Here is a 14396-nt window from a genome sequence, read left to right as displayed (position 1 = left end):
CAAAATGTCTATTCAAGAAAACTTAGCAGCCAGAATTGGGATTCAACACAGCAACAGCAACCACGATTTAAAGCCAAACACAACAGCGGCGATTGCATGCTAAACAGCCACTTATGCCAAACTTAATCCGCAGCATGCAGGCATTAATATTGTAACCCTTGTTCTACCAGTTAGACGATGGTAAACGTTGAACAAGGCTGGTCCCATTATTCCCTTTGTCCAAGCATGCAACAGTTTCTATTAAAACAGGCAGAGCTTTTCCAATCAAAACTATCGATGCAGCGCTTCTTCGCTGTGCTCAGTCAAAGCGCACAGGCCTCTGCATTGAATCGTTCCTTGCGTAATGTCCAAAACATCAATTTTATCATCAATTTGACTTAATTGTAGCAGCATAATGATCTTAAAACCGCCAAGGAGCTGAGTGAGGAGCGATCAAATCGTGACACGTTAATCATCCTTGCAGTTTGCTGTTTATTCTCCATCCATTTAAAAGATTGTTTCTATATTCTGTAGCAATGTATAACAGTGATTTGCTCAAGTTTAACAATACTGCTTCTCAATGAATATATTAATCTTATACTGTGATTATACGGTCATCCAAAAAATATGTGATAGTAGACTCACCCCCATGCTTCCAGAGTTACACACAGGTGTTTTAACCTTACGTAATTACTAACACCCCCATTCTCCCACGGTCACATGACACACTTAACATGGCTCCTACACTCCGTTTTCACAACTTAACCACTTATCAGGTCGCCGTCACGAGAACGAGCCACCACCGCTAGGAGGCGAGACTGCATCAACTTCATTGTAAATTCATTGTAACTTTTAAGCAGTAAATCCTTTAAATACACGGTTAAATTATATACTGTTTGAAAGCTTAGACTCTCAGGATTTTATTAAGCGCACACACAAAGCATAATATGATTTATAGCAGTCATAGTAATTTAACCATTTGATAGCCACCTATACTAGGTGGCGCTAGTTCGGTTTGTTTACTTACCATTAAACGCAATTTCCCTTTCTTCACATTGTCATTAATGTTAATGTATTTTCCAAAACAAATGCTTGTAAAAATCCCCAAGAGTCCAAGGAACTGGAATATGTAAGCCTTTTAATCCAAAACGCTTTGCTCGCCTCACAAGTATTACGTTTCTGGCCGGAAACTGTAAACAGCGGTTGACTTCTGTCCTTTGTTTCGACTCTCACTTCTCATTGGAGGCTTGTCAGATTTGTAGTCGAGGGTCTAACGAATCAAACAAGCCCTCTCATGAGGTCTCTCCATGCTTTGTGGGACACCCTCCATTTGACTGACAATTGCTCCCTCCAGTAGCGATTTGATGTTTCACGAGCATCATAGCTCTTTAGCCAATAAGGAGACGATTCCAACGAGATGCAACATGATACATCTGGTGAGGGCATACTTTATTGCTCAATTCTCGAACTTTTCACACTCTCACGCCTCAGGGTGTCAGTTTACAGGCCTTTTTTCACATCAGGCTTCTAGGCAGAGGGGTTGTCTTTGTTATAGGACTTTTGAACTAAGCATGCAGTCTTTTTATACAAAGTTATACAGTAAACAAATAAACAAGAAAAACATGAACGGACGGACATGTCCGTAGAAAAATATTCATATAAAATCCATTTTTGAGTCTTTTGGTGAAAGCCAAGACATGTGGCTATGACCCTCATTTGTTGTTTACCTCCCATCATTAAATACAGCAATGTATGTAATCAGTTTATCAGGTAAACAACTCAGACGGAAATAAAAACCCTCCAGCCTCTGTAACTCTGTGTCAGTAAGGCCTAGAATCACCCTGATACTTGTATCAGAAACTAGAGACTCTCTGTGTGTCAAAGTATATGGGAGCTGTACTACTTTTTAGGTGGGTATGTCATCTAGGCGAAAATCATGAAAATGGGGGGGCAATAGGTAAGAGGTTTTAAACCAATAAAAAGTCAAATATGATCAATGTAACACTGAGCAAATCAAAGCACCTGTTTAAAGAAAGTACTGAATTTGGATGAGCTACAATATTTATTCAGAAATATTCCACTCACTGGGACAGAAAATTAAATATGTTTCACAGCTTTTGATTAATTTAGGTCCCAGCATTTCCCCCTCGGCCCTGGACTACAGTCATGTGGGATGTGGAGGTCTAGAGGTTAAGGTGTTAGACTACTGAGTCATAGGTTATGAGTTCAAATCCCAGGTCCACCAGGCTGACCAGTACTGATAAAATCATATAGTAATTTAAAACTGAGTTCAGGATGAGTCGCATTTATTTGCCGAAATATTTCCTTACAAATAAAACACAGTTCTTTTATCAGCTGTGGAGCACAAACACTAAAGTCTGAGAAATCTGTAATAACTTACCGTTTAAAGCTGAGGTCTGAGATGTAGGGCAGACACTGAAGTAAACTCCTCACTTCACTCTCTTCATCTGAACAGTCTCTCAGCTCCACTCGTTTCTTATGTGTTTGGAGTTTCAGCACTTCTAGGAGGTCGGAGACTTTTCTCTCTGAGAGATTTATGGACCAAACAGGAAGTGACCGGTAAACTGGCGGCAATACTGGAAGGACAGTCCTGTGTGTTTTACTCTCATACTGCTTCAGCTGTGAGAACAGATCCAGCAGGAATTCACTCTCTTCTTCATAATCATAATCTGTCATCACTTTCTTCACTGTCTCCTGGATGTTTTGTGGTTGGTGTAGAGCTGTTTGCAGACACAAATCCAGTAGAAATTCTCTCCATTTGTTCTTTTTCTCTCCGTCTGTAGATTGAGACCTGGAGAAAAGTGAAAGATTCACATTATTACAGTAAACACAGAGAGAACTCTCACACATACAGAGAGAAAAATACAGAAGAAATAAAGTTTTTCCACTTTACTTACTTTTGTTTTTGTTAATATTTTATATTTTATATAAAAATTTATTTTATATAATCCTAGAACTACAAGAGCTACAGAATCCCTACAGAAAGCCACACCCCCTCATGGCCACGCCCCCTCTGACATAAGATGGACAAACTCTCAGTGATGAAGAGAACACTGACACAACAGACTGGATGTAAATCCACCAAAAGAAGAAAAGAACAGAGTCTCGTTTACTCTCCAGTTCTCTTCATTATTAACTTCATTGATTTTACTGCAGTCTGATAGTTATCATTACAAAACTCTTATTAAAAAATAAATACAGTGTTTATAAATCATGCTCAGTGGATTTCTGTACAGTTCTCTTCTCAAGGGTTAAAAATGTTATAACATGAGATTTTTAATACCAAAGATAATTATACAGTTTAATAATCTTATGTTTTCTTGTAATAGGAACCCCTTAATAAATGATTATATTTTATACATTTAAAAGTTTATGATGTTGTTTTTGTAGGACTAAATCCTGGTAAAATTATTCAGTGTGATGTAATCAGAGTCACTTAAAGGGACAGTTCAATTTGACCCTTTGGGGGTTTTTACACCTGGTCACTTCCTGCGTTTTCTGTGATCCGATAGCTATCCGTTGGTCAAAATACCAGGGGTCTCATTTATAAAACTGTGTGTAGGATCCCTACTAAAACTAAAAATTCTGATTTCCCGCAGATCACCCGCAGATGTGCGTACGTGAACCAGCCTCAAATCCCACCCTGTACACGCCCATTTTTAAGCATAAATAGTCAATGCAAATCACTGTGCGGGCACGAGAGTGGACCTCGTTATAATGAGTTTCCTCTGCGCTCTGTGTGTTTAAAAATGGGGTGAGGAGCCAGCGTAGTCACTGGGGGTAGTCACTGTCGCCTGCAGGTTATAATTATATTATATATATTAATTATATATAAAAGCAACATTGTTACATTTTCAACTTTTTAATATTGTTAAACTCACCAAGAAGCCAACCATCACGTAGCTACTGTGTCTGCATTTAGTCTGTTCCCTACACTACGTGTCAAGATAAAGGGATCATGTGTTGAACCAGGCCAGCGTGCCACAATGTTTGTGAGGGTCATGTTGGAGTCACATATGATTTGCACATTAATAAAATGCACATGCTTTCTATTAACATAAGCAAATTCATTTGCAGATGGTGCCCTTATAGCAACATGAGCGCAGTCAATTGGGCTGATTACATTTGGGAAACAAGACATTGCCATAATATCTGTCATTTTGAATGGTATACTTAATATGGGTAGTCGGTACATCAGGTTCCCCTACACTGTGCGAGAACAGGCCGAAATTAAAATGAATTTTGCAGCACTCAGGGACGGCTGTGATGTACCAGATAGGGTGAGATGATAGACTCCAATAGAATTATTTCATATACAAAAAGGTCTTAGACACAAAGTTGAGGATTACTTATAGTTTTTTTTTAGATAAATAATTTACCTGTCTGCCAATTCCCGCTGGAAACAGCCGGTTGCCAAGAATCCCAGAGTGGTGAGGACTTGTATTTGGACTGGGATGGCATGGTTCCGGCGTGTTGCCCTCTCTAATACTGGACCCAATTCAACACATAGATCTAAGAGCACAGCTCTAGGGAATCTAAATCGGCTTATTAGCCAGTCATCATAATGGGCCAGGAAATCATCATGGTCCCTGAAAACTTATTCTCTTCTTATTCTGCCATTGGCGTAATCCTCCAACAGTGCCAGCAGTGCCATCATGAAGCATTACATACCCGGGTCACTGGAGGATTTATGTGTTTCTAGCAATTAGACTGAGCGTTAACACCTTGACAAAATCACAGAATTTATTTGTGGGCGAAAATGTAAGACGAAAATGTTATAGTGAGCACATGCATCTTCATGACGGTTTTGTAATGAACACCATAATAGTTATACTCAGGCGTCCTTGGGCATCAAGGCAGTATACACCCAGGAAGGAGTAGCACTGATTATTATTATTATTATTATTATTATTATTATTATTATTATTATTATTATTATTATTATTATTATTATTATTATTATTATTATTATTATGGAACAAAATGAGGGTGAGGAAATAACAGAATTTTCATTTTTGGGTGAACTTTATACCTTTAAGAGCTACATTTAACCTTAAATGTTATATGAATATGGGACCTGGAGCACAGGTTTTATCAACTGACTGTCTTTTGTTGCTTATAATAAATTGGAATGTTGATAACACATAAGATTTAATAATGCTCTCAGTTACATGTAGATGCATATTTTATGCATTAGTGAGTGTGGTGGTGCCTGTGGGGTGTCGCTCTAGGATGGGTGTGTATGAGGCTGGGAGGGGGGGGGGATCACAGTATACTCAGTACAAAAAACTAGACTACACCACTGGAATAGTCCTAGAACTACAAGAGCTACAGAATCCCTACAGAAAACCACGCCCCCTCCTGGCCACGCCCCCTCTGACATAAGATGAACAAACTCTCATATACTGGGTACTGAAACGTATTTGTGTTATTTTTAATCATCGGTTAATTGAGGAGTAGATGTTGAAATTTAGGGTGCCTGGGACATGAAATCTAAAATGACCGGTACCAGACGCTACAGTACATACAGCTCAGTAGCTGTGAAGTGTTTGTGCTTCTTCAGAAGTGTAGGATGAAATACAGGCTGCCACCATAAAAGCATACATAGGGACATGTATTTAGTATAAACTAGTTTTGTATAAAATACTGTTGCTTTTTCAAAAGTAAATCTAAAGTTTATTTAAACTCAAAATTTATGTAGAAATGTTTTTAGTTTTTTGATTTCATAAATAAAAATGTTAATAATAATTATAATTAATTGCTTGAAATTAAAAAAACAAAAAACAAAATGCCTTTAACTTGTCTAACATTAGCAAGCTAATAAGTGTTAGCAGATTTAAGGTAAAGTAGCTAACTAAAAATAACAGTTCAGATCAGTAAAAGAGGTGAAATCTGTACAGGAACTTATACAATTCTCATTAAACATGATCTCTGAGATCTTCAGCTGTGGAGCACAAACACTAAAGAAAGTCTGAGAAATCTGTAATAACTTACTGTTTAAACCTGAGGTGTGAGATGTAGGGCAGACACTGAAGGAAACTCCTCACTTCACTCTCTTCACCTGAACAGTCTCTCAGCTCCACTGGTATCTTCTGTGTTTGGAGTTTCAGCACTTCTAGGAGGACGGAGACTTTTCTCTCTGAGAGCTTTATGGACCAAACAGGAAGTGACCGGTAAACTGGCAGCAATGCTGGAAGGACAGTCCTGTGTGTTTTACTCTCATACTGCTTCACATGTGAGAACAGATCCAGCAGGAACTCACTCCATCCTTCATAATAACCTGTCATCACTTTCTCCACTGTCTCCTGGATGTTTTGTGGTTGGTGTAGAGCTGTTTGCAGACACAAATCCAGTAGAAATTCTCTCCATTTGTTCTTTTTCTCTCCGTCTGTAGATTGAGACCTGGAGAAAAGTGAAAGATTCACATTATTACAGTAAACACAGAGAGAACTCTCACACATACAGAGAGAAAAATACAGAAGAAATAACGTTTTTCCACTTTACTTACTTTTGTTTTTGTTAATATTTTATAATTATTGGAATAATCCTAGAACTACAAGAGCTACAGAATCCCTACAGAAAGCCACACCCCCTCCTGGCCACGCCCCCTCTGACATAAGATGAACAAACTCTCTCATATACTGGGTACTGAAACGTATTTGTTTTATTTTTTAATCCCACTCAGTGATGAAGAGAACACTGACACAACAGACTGGATGTAAATCCACCAAAAGAAGAAAAGAACAGAGTCTCGTTTACTCTCCAGTTCTCTTCATTATTAACCCTGATTTTACTGCAGTCTGATAGTTATCATTACACAACTGTTAGAAATAAAATGAATTGAATGAGATTTAAATTAAATGAGATTTATTTTTGTAAAATATGTAATAATTATACAACAGTTTAATATAATAATCTTATATGTTTTCTTGTAATAGGAACCCCTTAATAAACTATTATATTTAATATATTTAATATATTTCAACTTTTATTATGTCATTTTTGTAGGACTAAAACCTGGTAAAATTATTCAGTGTGATGTAATCAGAGTCACTTAAAGGGGCAGTTCACCTTTTCTCACATTTGACCCTTTCTAACCTCTTGTAGGGTGATTTCTAGACACCTCATAACGTTTTTATAACAGCTGATTAAATCATGCATTTAAAAAAAAAAAAAACTGGTTTGTCTTCCTCCAGAACCTGAACCTACGACCCCTAAAGAGGAGAACAGTCTGAATCACAACAGGATCACGCTGACCATCACAAACAACTGGAGGTTTATGTCCTATAAAATGAAGTGAAACATAGATCTAAAATGTATGGTGTTTATGAGCAACAATATCACAAAATATCACTAAAAGAAAACACACAGACACTGTAAAAGTGTAGAGATCACTTAAGACTCATAATACACATGTTAATAAAGATGTGGTGAGGGTCATCACATAATTACTGCTGTATTTGTCCCATTAAATAAAGCAGCAAATAATTTCACTTCAAATTCGTATTGATTTGGTTTAGTAATAAATAAATAAATAATCTGCTGTTTTAGTCATGTTAGTCATCCTAGTCTCTACCTTCTCATCATGCTGGAGTAGAGTTTATTTTAGGTAATGACTTAACAGGAGGAAAAGTTGTTCCAGTATTAGAAGTAACAGAGGTGTGTGCTGACTGCCAATCTGATGAATTTGCAGAGAAGCTGCCTGAAGTTTTTTTGTCATGTGTTGTCACGTGTTCCCAAGCAAAGTATTCTGGTGATGTGTTGGATCTTTAAAGTCTAAAAAATTTAATAAAAACAATGTCTATATAAGCTAGGTATTAATGGTGCTAAAACAGTTTTGAGAACCAGGTCTAAGGTTTGTACTGAAAACCCAATACACTGCACTACCAGTACATCAGAGGTGCACAGGCCCTATTAAATCCCATGTCACACAGCATATGGGAAAAGGTATCCAGGTCATCACAGACTAAAATACTTCATGGCTGTGATTGTGATGCCTCACTCTAAGAATATATTTCTGGTCTGAAGCACAGAAAATGATGTGACAGAAAAGACCACAGAATAATGACACTGAGTAAATACTCTTTCCATCTGATGTAATGAAAACTTTATCCAAACTTAACCCAAGCAAAGCTGCTGGTCCAGACAACATAGCTCACCAGGAGCTCAGGGATTGTGCTGAGCAGCTTTGTGAAAGACTAGCATCATCCCTGTGCTAAATATTTGACTACAGGACCAGACACCATCACATTTATGATCATTATGTATTAAACACATTAAAAGCTGTCACCCCACTACACTGGATCCATTTTTGTATCTCATACATTGGTATTTAGTAGACTCCCTTTTATAGAGTAACTTGAAATGCTTTTTAGTCCCAATCACTATATACATACAATACATACTGTGTACTGCTTAACTTGGTCAGAGACCAATAAGACAGTCTAAAGACTATGTTGGGAGGTCTGTTAAATGCTGGAAATGTAATGTAATGTGTTCAAAGACTGCCAGATGTTCAGATATCAAAACGAAGTTCTTTTCGCCAAAGCAGAGAAAAGTCTTGATGCATGTTTCCTTGCATGTTTCCTTGTTATTAGTCAATCAGTGCTAAAGAATATGAGGGAGTGTAGTGTAGTGTGGAGTGTCATAAGAGTTTTAAGCTAGAAGAATGCTGGACTGGTTTTGGCTTCATGGAAAGCACCAATGTTTTATATTTAATGGGGATGGCTACAGGATGCCATTAAAAGGAGCTTAGCATAGACTGAGTTGAGTATCATCTGCATAGCTGTTTTATGAAACGTCACCAAGTGATCAAGTATAGAGGACAGAAGAGGACAACCTACTCAGCCTTGTTAGACAGTAGTAGAGAGTCTGCAGGTACTGTAGCTTTCTGCAACCTAACATCCATTCCAGACCCTTTTTCTCTCCACAGACAATTTTCCGTTAAACTTCCATTAAACTTTGTCCTGCAACCCTACAATTTGGCCACTGGATGAATTTCCTTCTACAGTGCTCCAGATCATCTCACAAGAGCTCCTGCCCATCATCACTACTATCATTAATGGCTCCATAACATTTGGGAATGTACCGACAGCATTGTTGCATACTGTACAAAGGACAGAGTGGAAGTGAAAAGCAACCTGCTAGATAGTTGGAAACAGGATAAGGAGAGTGATGGAGACTGATGGGGTAGCACTGATGTCTGTATCTGGCAAACAAAACCCCTGCCAGTTTCTTAAAAAGTGTGAGTTCACAGCAGACTGACAGTTCCAGAGGCTATCTTCCATCACTGTTTAAGACTGACAGTGGAGTTTAGTGGATGGTAGATCAGATTACAGGTAGTTTGGCCTCTGGTATGTGGAAAATACATCTGTGTTAAGAGTCAGGAGTGAGGCCAATATGAGTTTAAGTAGGGTAGAGAGGGTTAGGGTTTTACTGGTTCGTGATTGAAGCCCACAGAGAAAAGGAATTATATGTTTCATGTATTCACTGTCTTCATTCTGACACAGATGGAGAGCCTCATCAAGTATTTCTGATTTTTCTAGAAGCCAGAGAGCAGAAAAAAATTCCTGCATTGTGTTGTGAAGAAACGCACATCCAGGCTCAACACATGCTGGTGACACAACAGTCACAACAGTTTTCAGAAAAGCACCAGAAATGCCTCTCTCTTCATAATCAAACTCCAGGTTGCTAGTTTTTAACTTGGTGGCATTGAAAGCGCTCTCTGCTAAAGACAGGACCATGTCTCTGCAGTCTTTAATGTGTCCATCTAAATCCAGCAATTTCTTATTTCCGTGTCTCTGTAGACAGCGACGAAATATTCGTACTGTAGCGATTTTGGCTCGCGAAAGCAAGGTAAACATTTATAAGTAACTATCATGTGTTATAGTGACTTCTAAATATTTTAACCTAAGTTGAAATTAATGGTAACGGAATTAGGGTTACGCTTATTTGGTCTGTTCGTCCGGCGAACAGGCCGTGTAACCTTTATTAATTCTATGAAGGCGGTATCTTCCCGGCCAAGAAAGATTCGCTTCCCTTTTACTTTATACCGTAATTTAAATTGAATTAACTTAATAGAGCATGTAGTTCAGACCCGATGTTGCAGGTACCTTAATTTGTGAGCGATACTCAGAGACAAATCACCTGTGGCTCAAAATTATGACATTTAATGAACGAGACAAACACAACATAAAACTAACTACACAAACAAACAAAAGAAATAGGGAAAACGAAAATGAAAATAAAATAAAACAAAAGAAATTAAAATTGGGGAAAGGGAGGAAGAGACTGGAAAGAAGAAACTAGAGAAAGGAAGGAAAGGAATGGCAAGCTTAGACTCAAAAATTAATCACACCCTAACTGGGAAATCGTCACAGAAACTTAAATTCACCTTAAGATTCAATGAAAGATTCCTACTTAAAATTACGCACCTAAATTGATTGGTAAAGGAAACGGTTACTTGCATTGGCTTACTGAACAAGAGTCCGGATGCAATCGAGAAATCGCTGAAAAAACAGTTAGGGTGGGTCAGACGTTCTTCCAAGTTCTGAAGATCAGAGCAGTTGTCGTTCTTGGAAGTGAAGCTTGCTGGAACTTTTTTGAAGGAAGATGGCGTCGTCTTGAAGCTGTTCCTGAAGTCTGACCACGGATTAGTGGTTTTTGTGACAATTTAAAGGTCGCGAACTCCACCCATCTTTGGGGAGATGACCAATACTTCGGTCAGGATTTTGGAGGGAAAACTCCCTTTGTTTCAGGTGTCTGTGGGCGTGGTTTAGCTATCAAACTTTTAGATGACTTTAAAGTTTGATCCAAGGTGTATTAAGACGGTATGGGGCCTTTCGTGCTCAAATAAAATACACCATTGTTGGAAAAAAGAGTAACCGATAATTTTGTGGTCATTTGGATACTAAACATGAAGGGTAACGACGGTATAAAGGCAGCGGTACATTACATACATAGATCCGTAATCGAAGGGTAACTGATGTTAATACGATATTGTGTTCTTATAAAGGCAAAGAAACAAAAATGAAACACGAAACAAAATGCACTTTCATTAGGGAAGTAAAAAGAAAACGATAGCTTCGTATACATTCTGACATCAGACCTTAAAGGGGCATACAGCATTAGAACAGGTATACATTAACATGCCATGATCAGTAATTAGAGTATAACTGATGTTAAATACAATGTTGTTTCTGACACATGAATAAAATACACCCTTGTCAGGAAATTAAGGAGCAAATAATTTTAAGTCAGGCAAGCCTTAAAAGAAGAACACATTACAAAAAGGGTTATAAGAATGAGAACCTTAGAGTACCTTATCTTGGGGTTTTATTAGTAAAAGGAATGTCTCATTGTGTTGTGTGTGTGTGTGTGTGTGTGTGTGTGTGTGTGTGTGTGTGTGTGTGTGTGTGTGTGTGTGTGTGTGTGTGTGTTCTGATTGAGGGCCCCAGAGAAGCCGCATGGGGTTATCTGGTCTTTGTGTAGGCTCCAGTCAATCTGGAGTCAGGTGTTTGTGTAAAACTGGGTTGCTCATCGGTTAATTGAGGAGTAGATGTTGAAATTTAGGGTGCCTGGGACATGAAATCTAAAATGACCGGTACCAGACGCTACAGTACATACAGCTCAGTAGCTGTGAAGTGTTTGTGCTTCTTCAGAAGTGTAGGATGAAATACAGGCTGCCACCATAAAAGCATACATAGGGACATGTATTTAGTATAAAGTAGTTTTGTATAAAATACTGTTGCTTTTTCAAAAGTAAATCTAAAGTTTATTTAAACTCAAAATTTATGTAGAAATGTTTTTAGTTTTTTGATTTCATAAATAAAAATGTTAATAATAATTATAATTAATTGCTTGAAATTAAAAAAACAAAAAAACAAAATGCCTTTAACTTGTCTAACATTAGCAAGCTAATAAGTGTTAGCAGATTTAAGGTAAAGTAGCTAACTAAAAATAACAGTTCAGATCAGTAAAAGAGGTGAAATCTATACAGGAACTTATACAATTCTCATTAAACATGATCTCTGAGATCTTCAGCTGTGGAGCACAAACACTAAAGAAAGTCTGAGAAATCTGTAATAACTTACCCATTAAAGCTGAGGTGTGAGATGTAGGGCAGACACTGAAGGAAACTCCTCACTTCACTCTCTTCATCTGAACATTCTCTCAGCTCCACTGGTATCTTCTGTGTTTGGAGTTTCAGCACTTCTAGGAGGACGGAGACTTTTCTCTCTGAGAGCTTTATGGACCAAACAGGAAGTGACCGGTAAACTGGCAGCAATGCTGGAAGGACAGTCCTGTGTGTTTTACTCTCATACTGCTTCACATGTGAGAACAGATCCAGCAGGAACTCACTCCATCCTTCATAATAACCTGTCATCACTTTCTCCACTGTCTCCTGGATGTTTTGTGGTTGGTGTAGAGCTGTTTGCAGACACAAATCCAGTAGAAAGTTTCTCCATCTCTTCTTTTTCTCTTCATCTGTAAAGTCAGACCTGGAGAAAAGTGAAAGATTCACATTATTACAGTAAACACAGAGAGAACTCTCACACATACAGGGAGAAAAATACAGAAGAAATAAAGTTTTTCCACTTTAATTACTTTTGTTTTTGTTAATATTTTATAATTATTGGAATAATCCTAGAACTACAAGAGCTACAGAATTCCTACAGAAAGCCACGCCCCTCCTGGCCACGCCCCCTCTGACATAAGATGAACAAACTCTCATATACTGGTTACTGAAACGTATTTGTTTTATTTTTTAATCCCACTCAGTGATGAAGAGAACACTGACACAACAGACTGGATGTAAATCCACCAAAAGAAGAAAAGAACAGAGTCTCGTTTACTCTCCAGTTCTCTTCATTATTAACCCTGATTTTACTGCAGTCTGATAGTTATCATTACAAATCTGTTAGAAATAAAATGAATTGAATGAGATTTAAATTAAATGAGATTTATTTTTGTAAAATATGTAATAATTATACAACAGTTTAATATAATAATCTTATATGTTTTCTTGTAATAGGAACCCCTTAATAAACTATTATATTTAATATATTTAATATATTTCAACTTTTATTATGTCATTTTTGTAGGACTAAAACCTGGTAAAATTATTCAGTGTGATGTAATCAGAGTCACTTAAAGGGGCAGTTCACCTTTTCTCACATTTGACCCTTTCTAACCTCTTGTAGGGTGATTTCTAGACACCTCATAACGTTTTTATAACAGCTGATTAAATCATGCATTTAAAAAAAAAAAAACTGGTTTGTCTTCCTCCAGAACCTGAACCTACGACCCCTAAAGAGGAGAACAGTCTGAATCACAACAGGATCACGCTGACCATCACAAACAACTGGAGGTTTATGTCCTATAAAATGAAGTGAAACATAGATCTAAAATGTATGGTGTTTATGAGCAACAATATCACAAAATATCACTAAAAGAGAACACACAGACACTGTAAAAGTGTAGAGATCACTTAAGACTCATAATACACATGTTAATAAAGATGTGGTGAGGGTCATCACATAATTACTGCTGTATTTGTCCCATTAAATAAAGCAGCAAATAATTTCACTTCAAATTCGTATTGATTTGGTTTAGTAATAAATAAATAAATAATCTGCTGTTTTAGTCATGTTAGTCATCCTAGTCTCTACCTTCTCATCATGCTGGAGTAGAGTTTATTTTAGGTAATGACTTAACAGGAGGAAAAGTTGTTCCAGTATTAGAAGTAACAGAGGTGTGTGCTGACTGCCAATCTGATGAATTTGCAGAGAAGCTGCCTGAAGTTTTTTTGTCATGTGTTGTCACGTGTTCCCAAGCAAAGTATTCTGGTGATGTGTTGGATCTTTAAAGTCTAAAAAATTTAATAAAAACAATGTCTATATAAGCTAGGTATTAATGGTGCTAAAACAGTTTTGAGAACCAGGTCTAAGGTTTGTACTGAAAACCCAATACACTGCACTACCAGTACATCAGAGGTGCACAGGCCCTATTAAATCCCATGTCACACAGCATATGGGAAAAGGTATCCAGGTCATCACAGACTAAAATACTTCATGGCTGTGATTGTGATGCCTCACTCTAAGAATATATTTCTGGTCTGAAGCACAGAAAATGATGTGACAGAAAAGACCACAGAATAATGACACTGAGTAAATACTCTTTCCATCTGATGTAATGAAAACTTTATCCAAACTTAACCCAAGCAAAGCTGCTGGTCCAGACAACATAGCTCACCAGGAGCTCAGGGATTGTGCTGAGCAGCTTTGTGAAAGACTAGCATCATCCCTGTGCTAAATATTTGACTACAGGACCAGACACCATCACATTTATGATCATTATGTATTAAACACATTAAAAGCTGTCACCCCACTACACTG

At 37.6% G+C, this 14396-nt stretch overlaps 1 protein-coding gene across 1 annotated transcript in view; it reads right to left on the bottom strand.

The window, feature by feature from the left end:
* LOC113650481 overlaps window positions 1–14396 on the bottom strand; it is a 79214-nt gene that overhangs the window by 50013 nt on the left and 14805 nt on the right. The window contains exons 7-9 of the mRNA XM_047816718.1: window positions 12093–12500; window positions 5995–6402; window positions 2381–2791 (exon numbers count right to left, since the gene is read on the bottom strand). Of these exons, the coding sequence (XP_047672674.1) occupies window positions 2381–2791; window positions 5995–6402; window positions 12093–12500 (1227 nt within the window). The remainder of the gene's footprint in view (window positions 1–2380; window positions 2792–5994; window positions 6403–12092; window positions 12501–14396) is intronic.

This window comes from Tachysurus fulvidraco, chromosome 7 (genome assembly GCF_022655615.1).
Source record: "Tachysurus fulvidraco isolate hzauxx_2018 chromosome 7, HZAU_PFXX_2.0, whole genome shotgun sequence".
NCBI lineage: Eukaryota > Metazoa > Chordata > Actinopteri > Siluriformes > Bagridae > Tachysurus > Tachysurus fulvidraco.
This window is presented reverse-complemented; position numbering and strand designations above follow the sequence as displayed.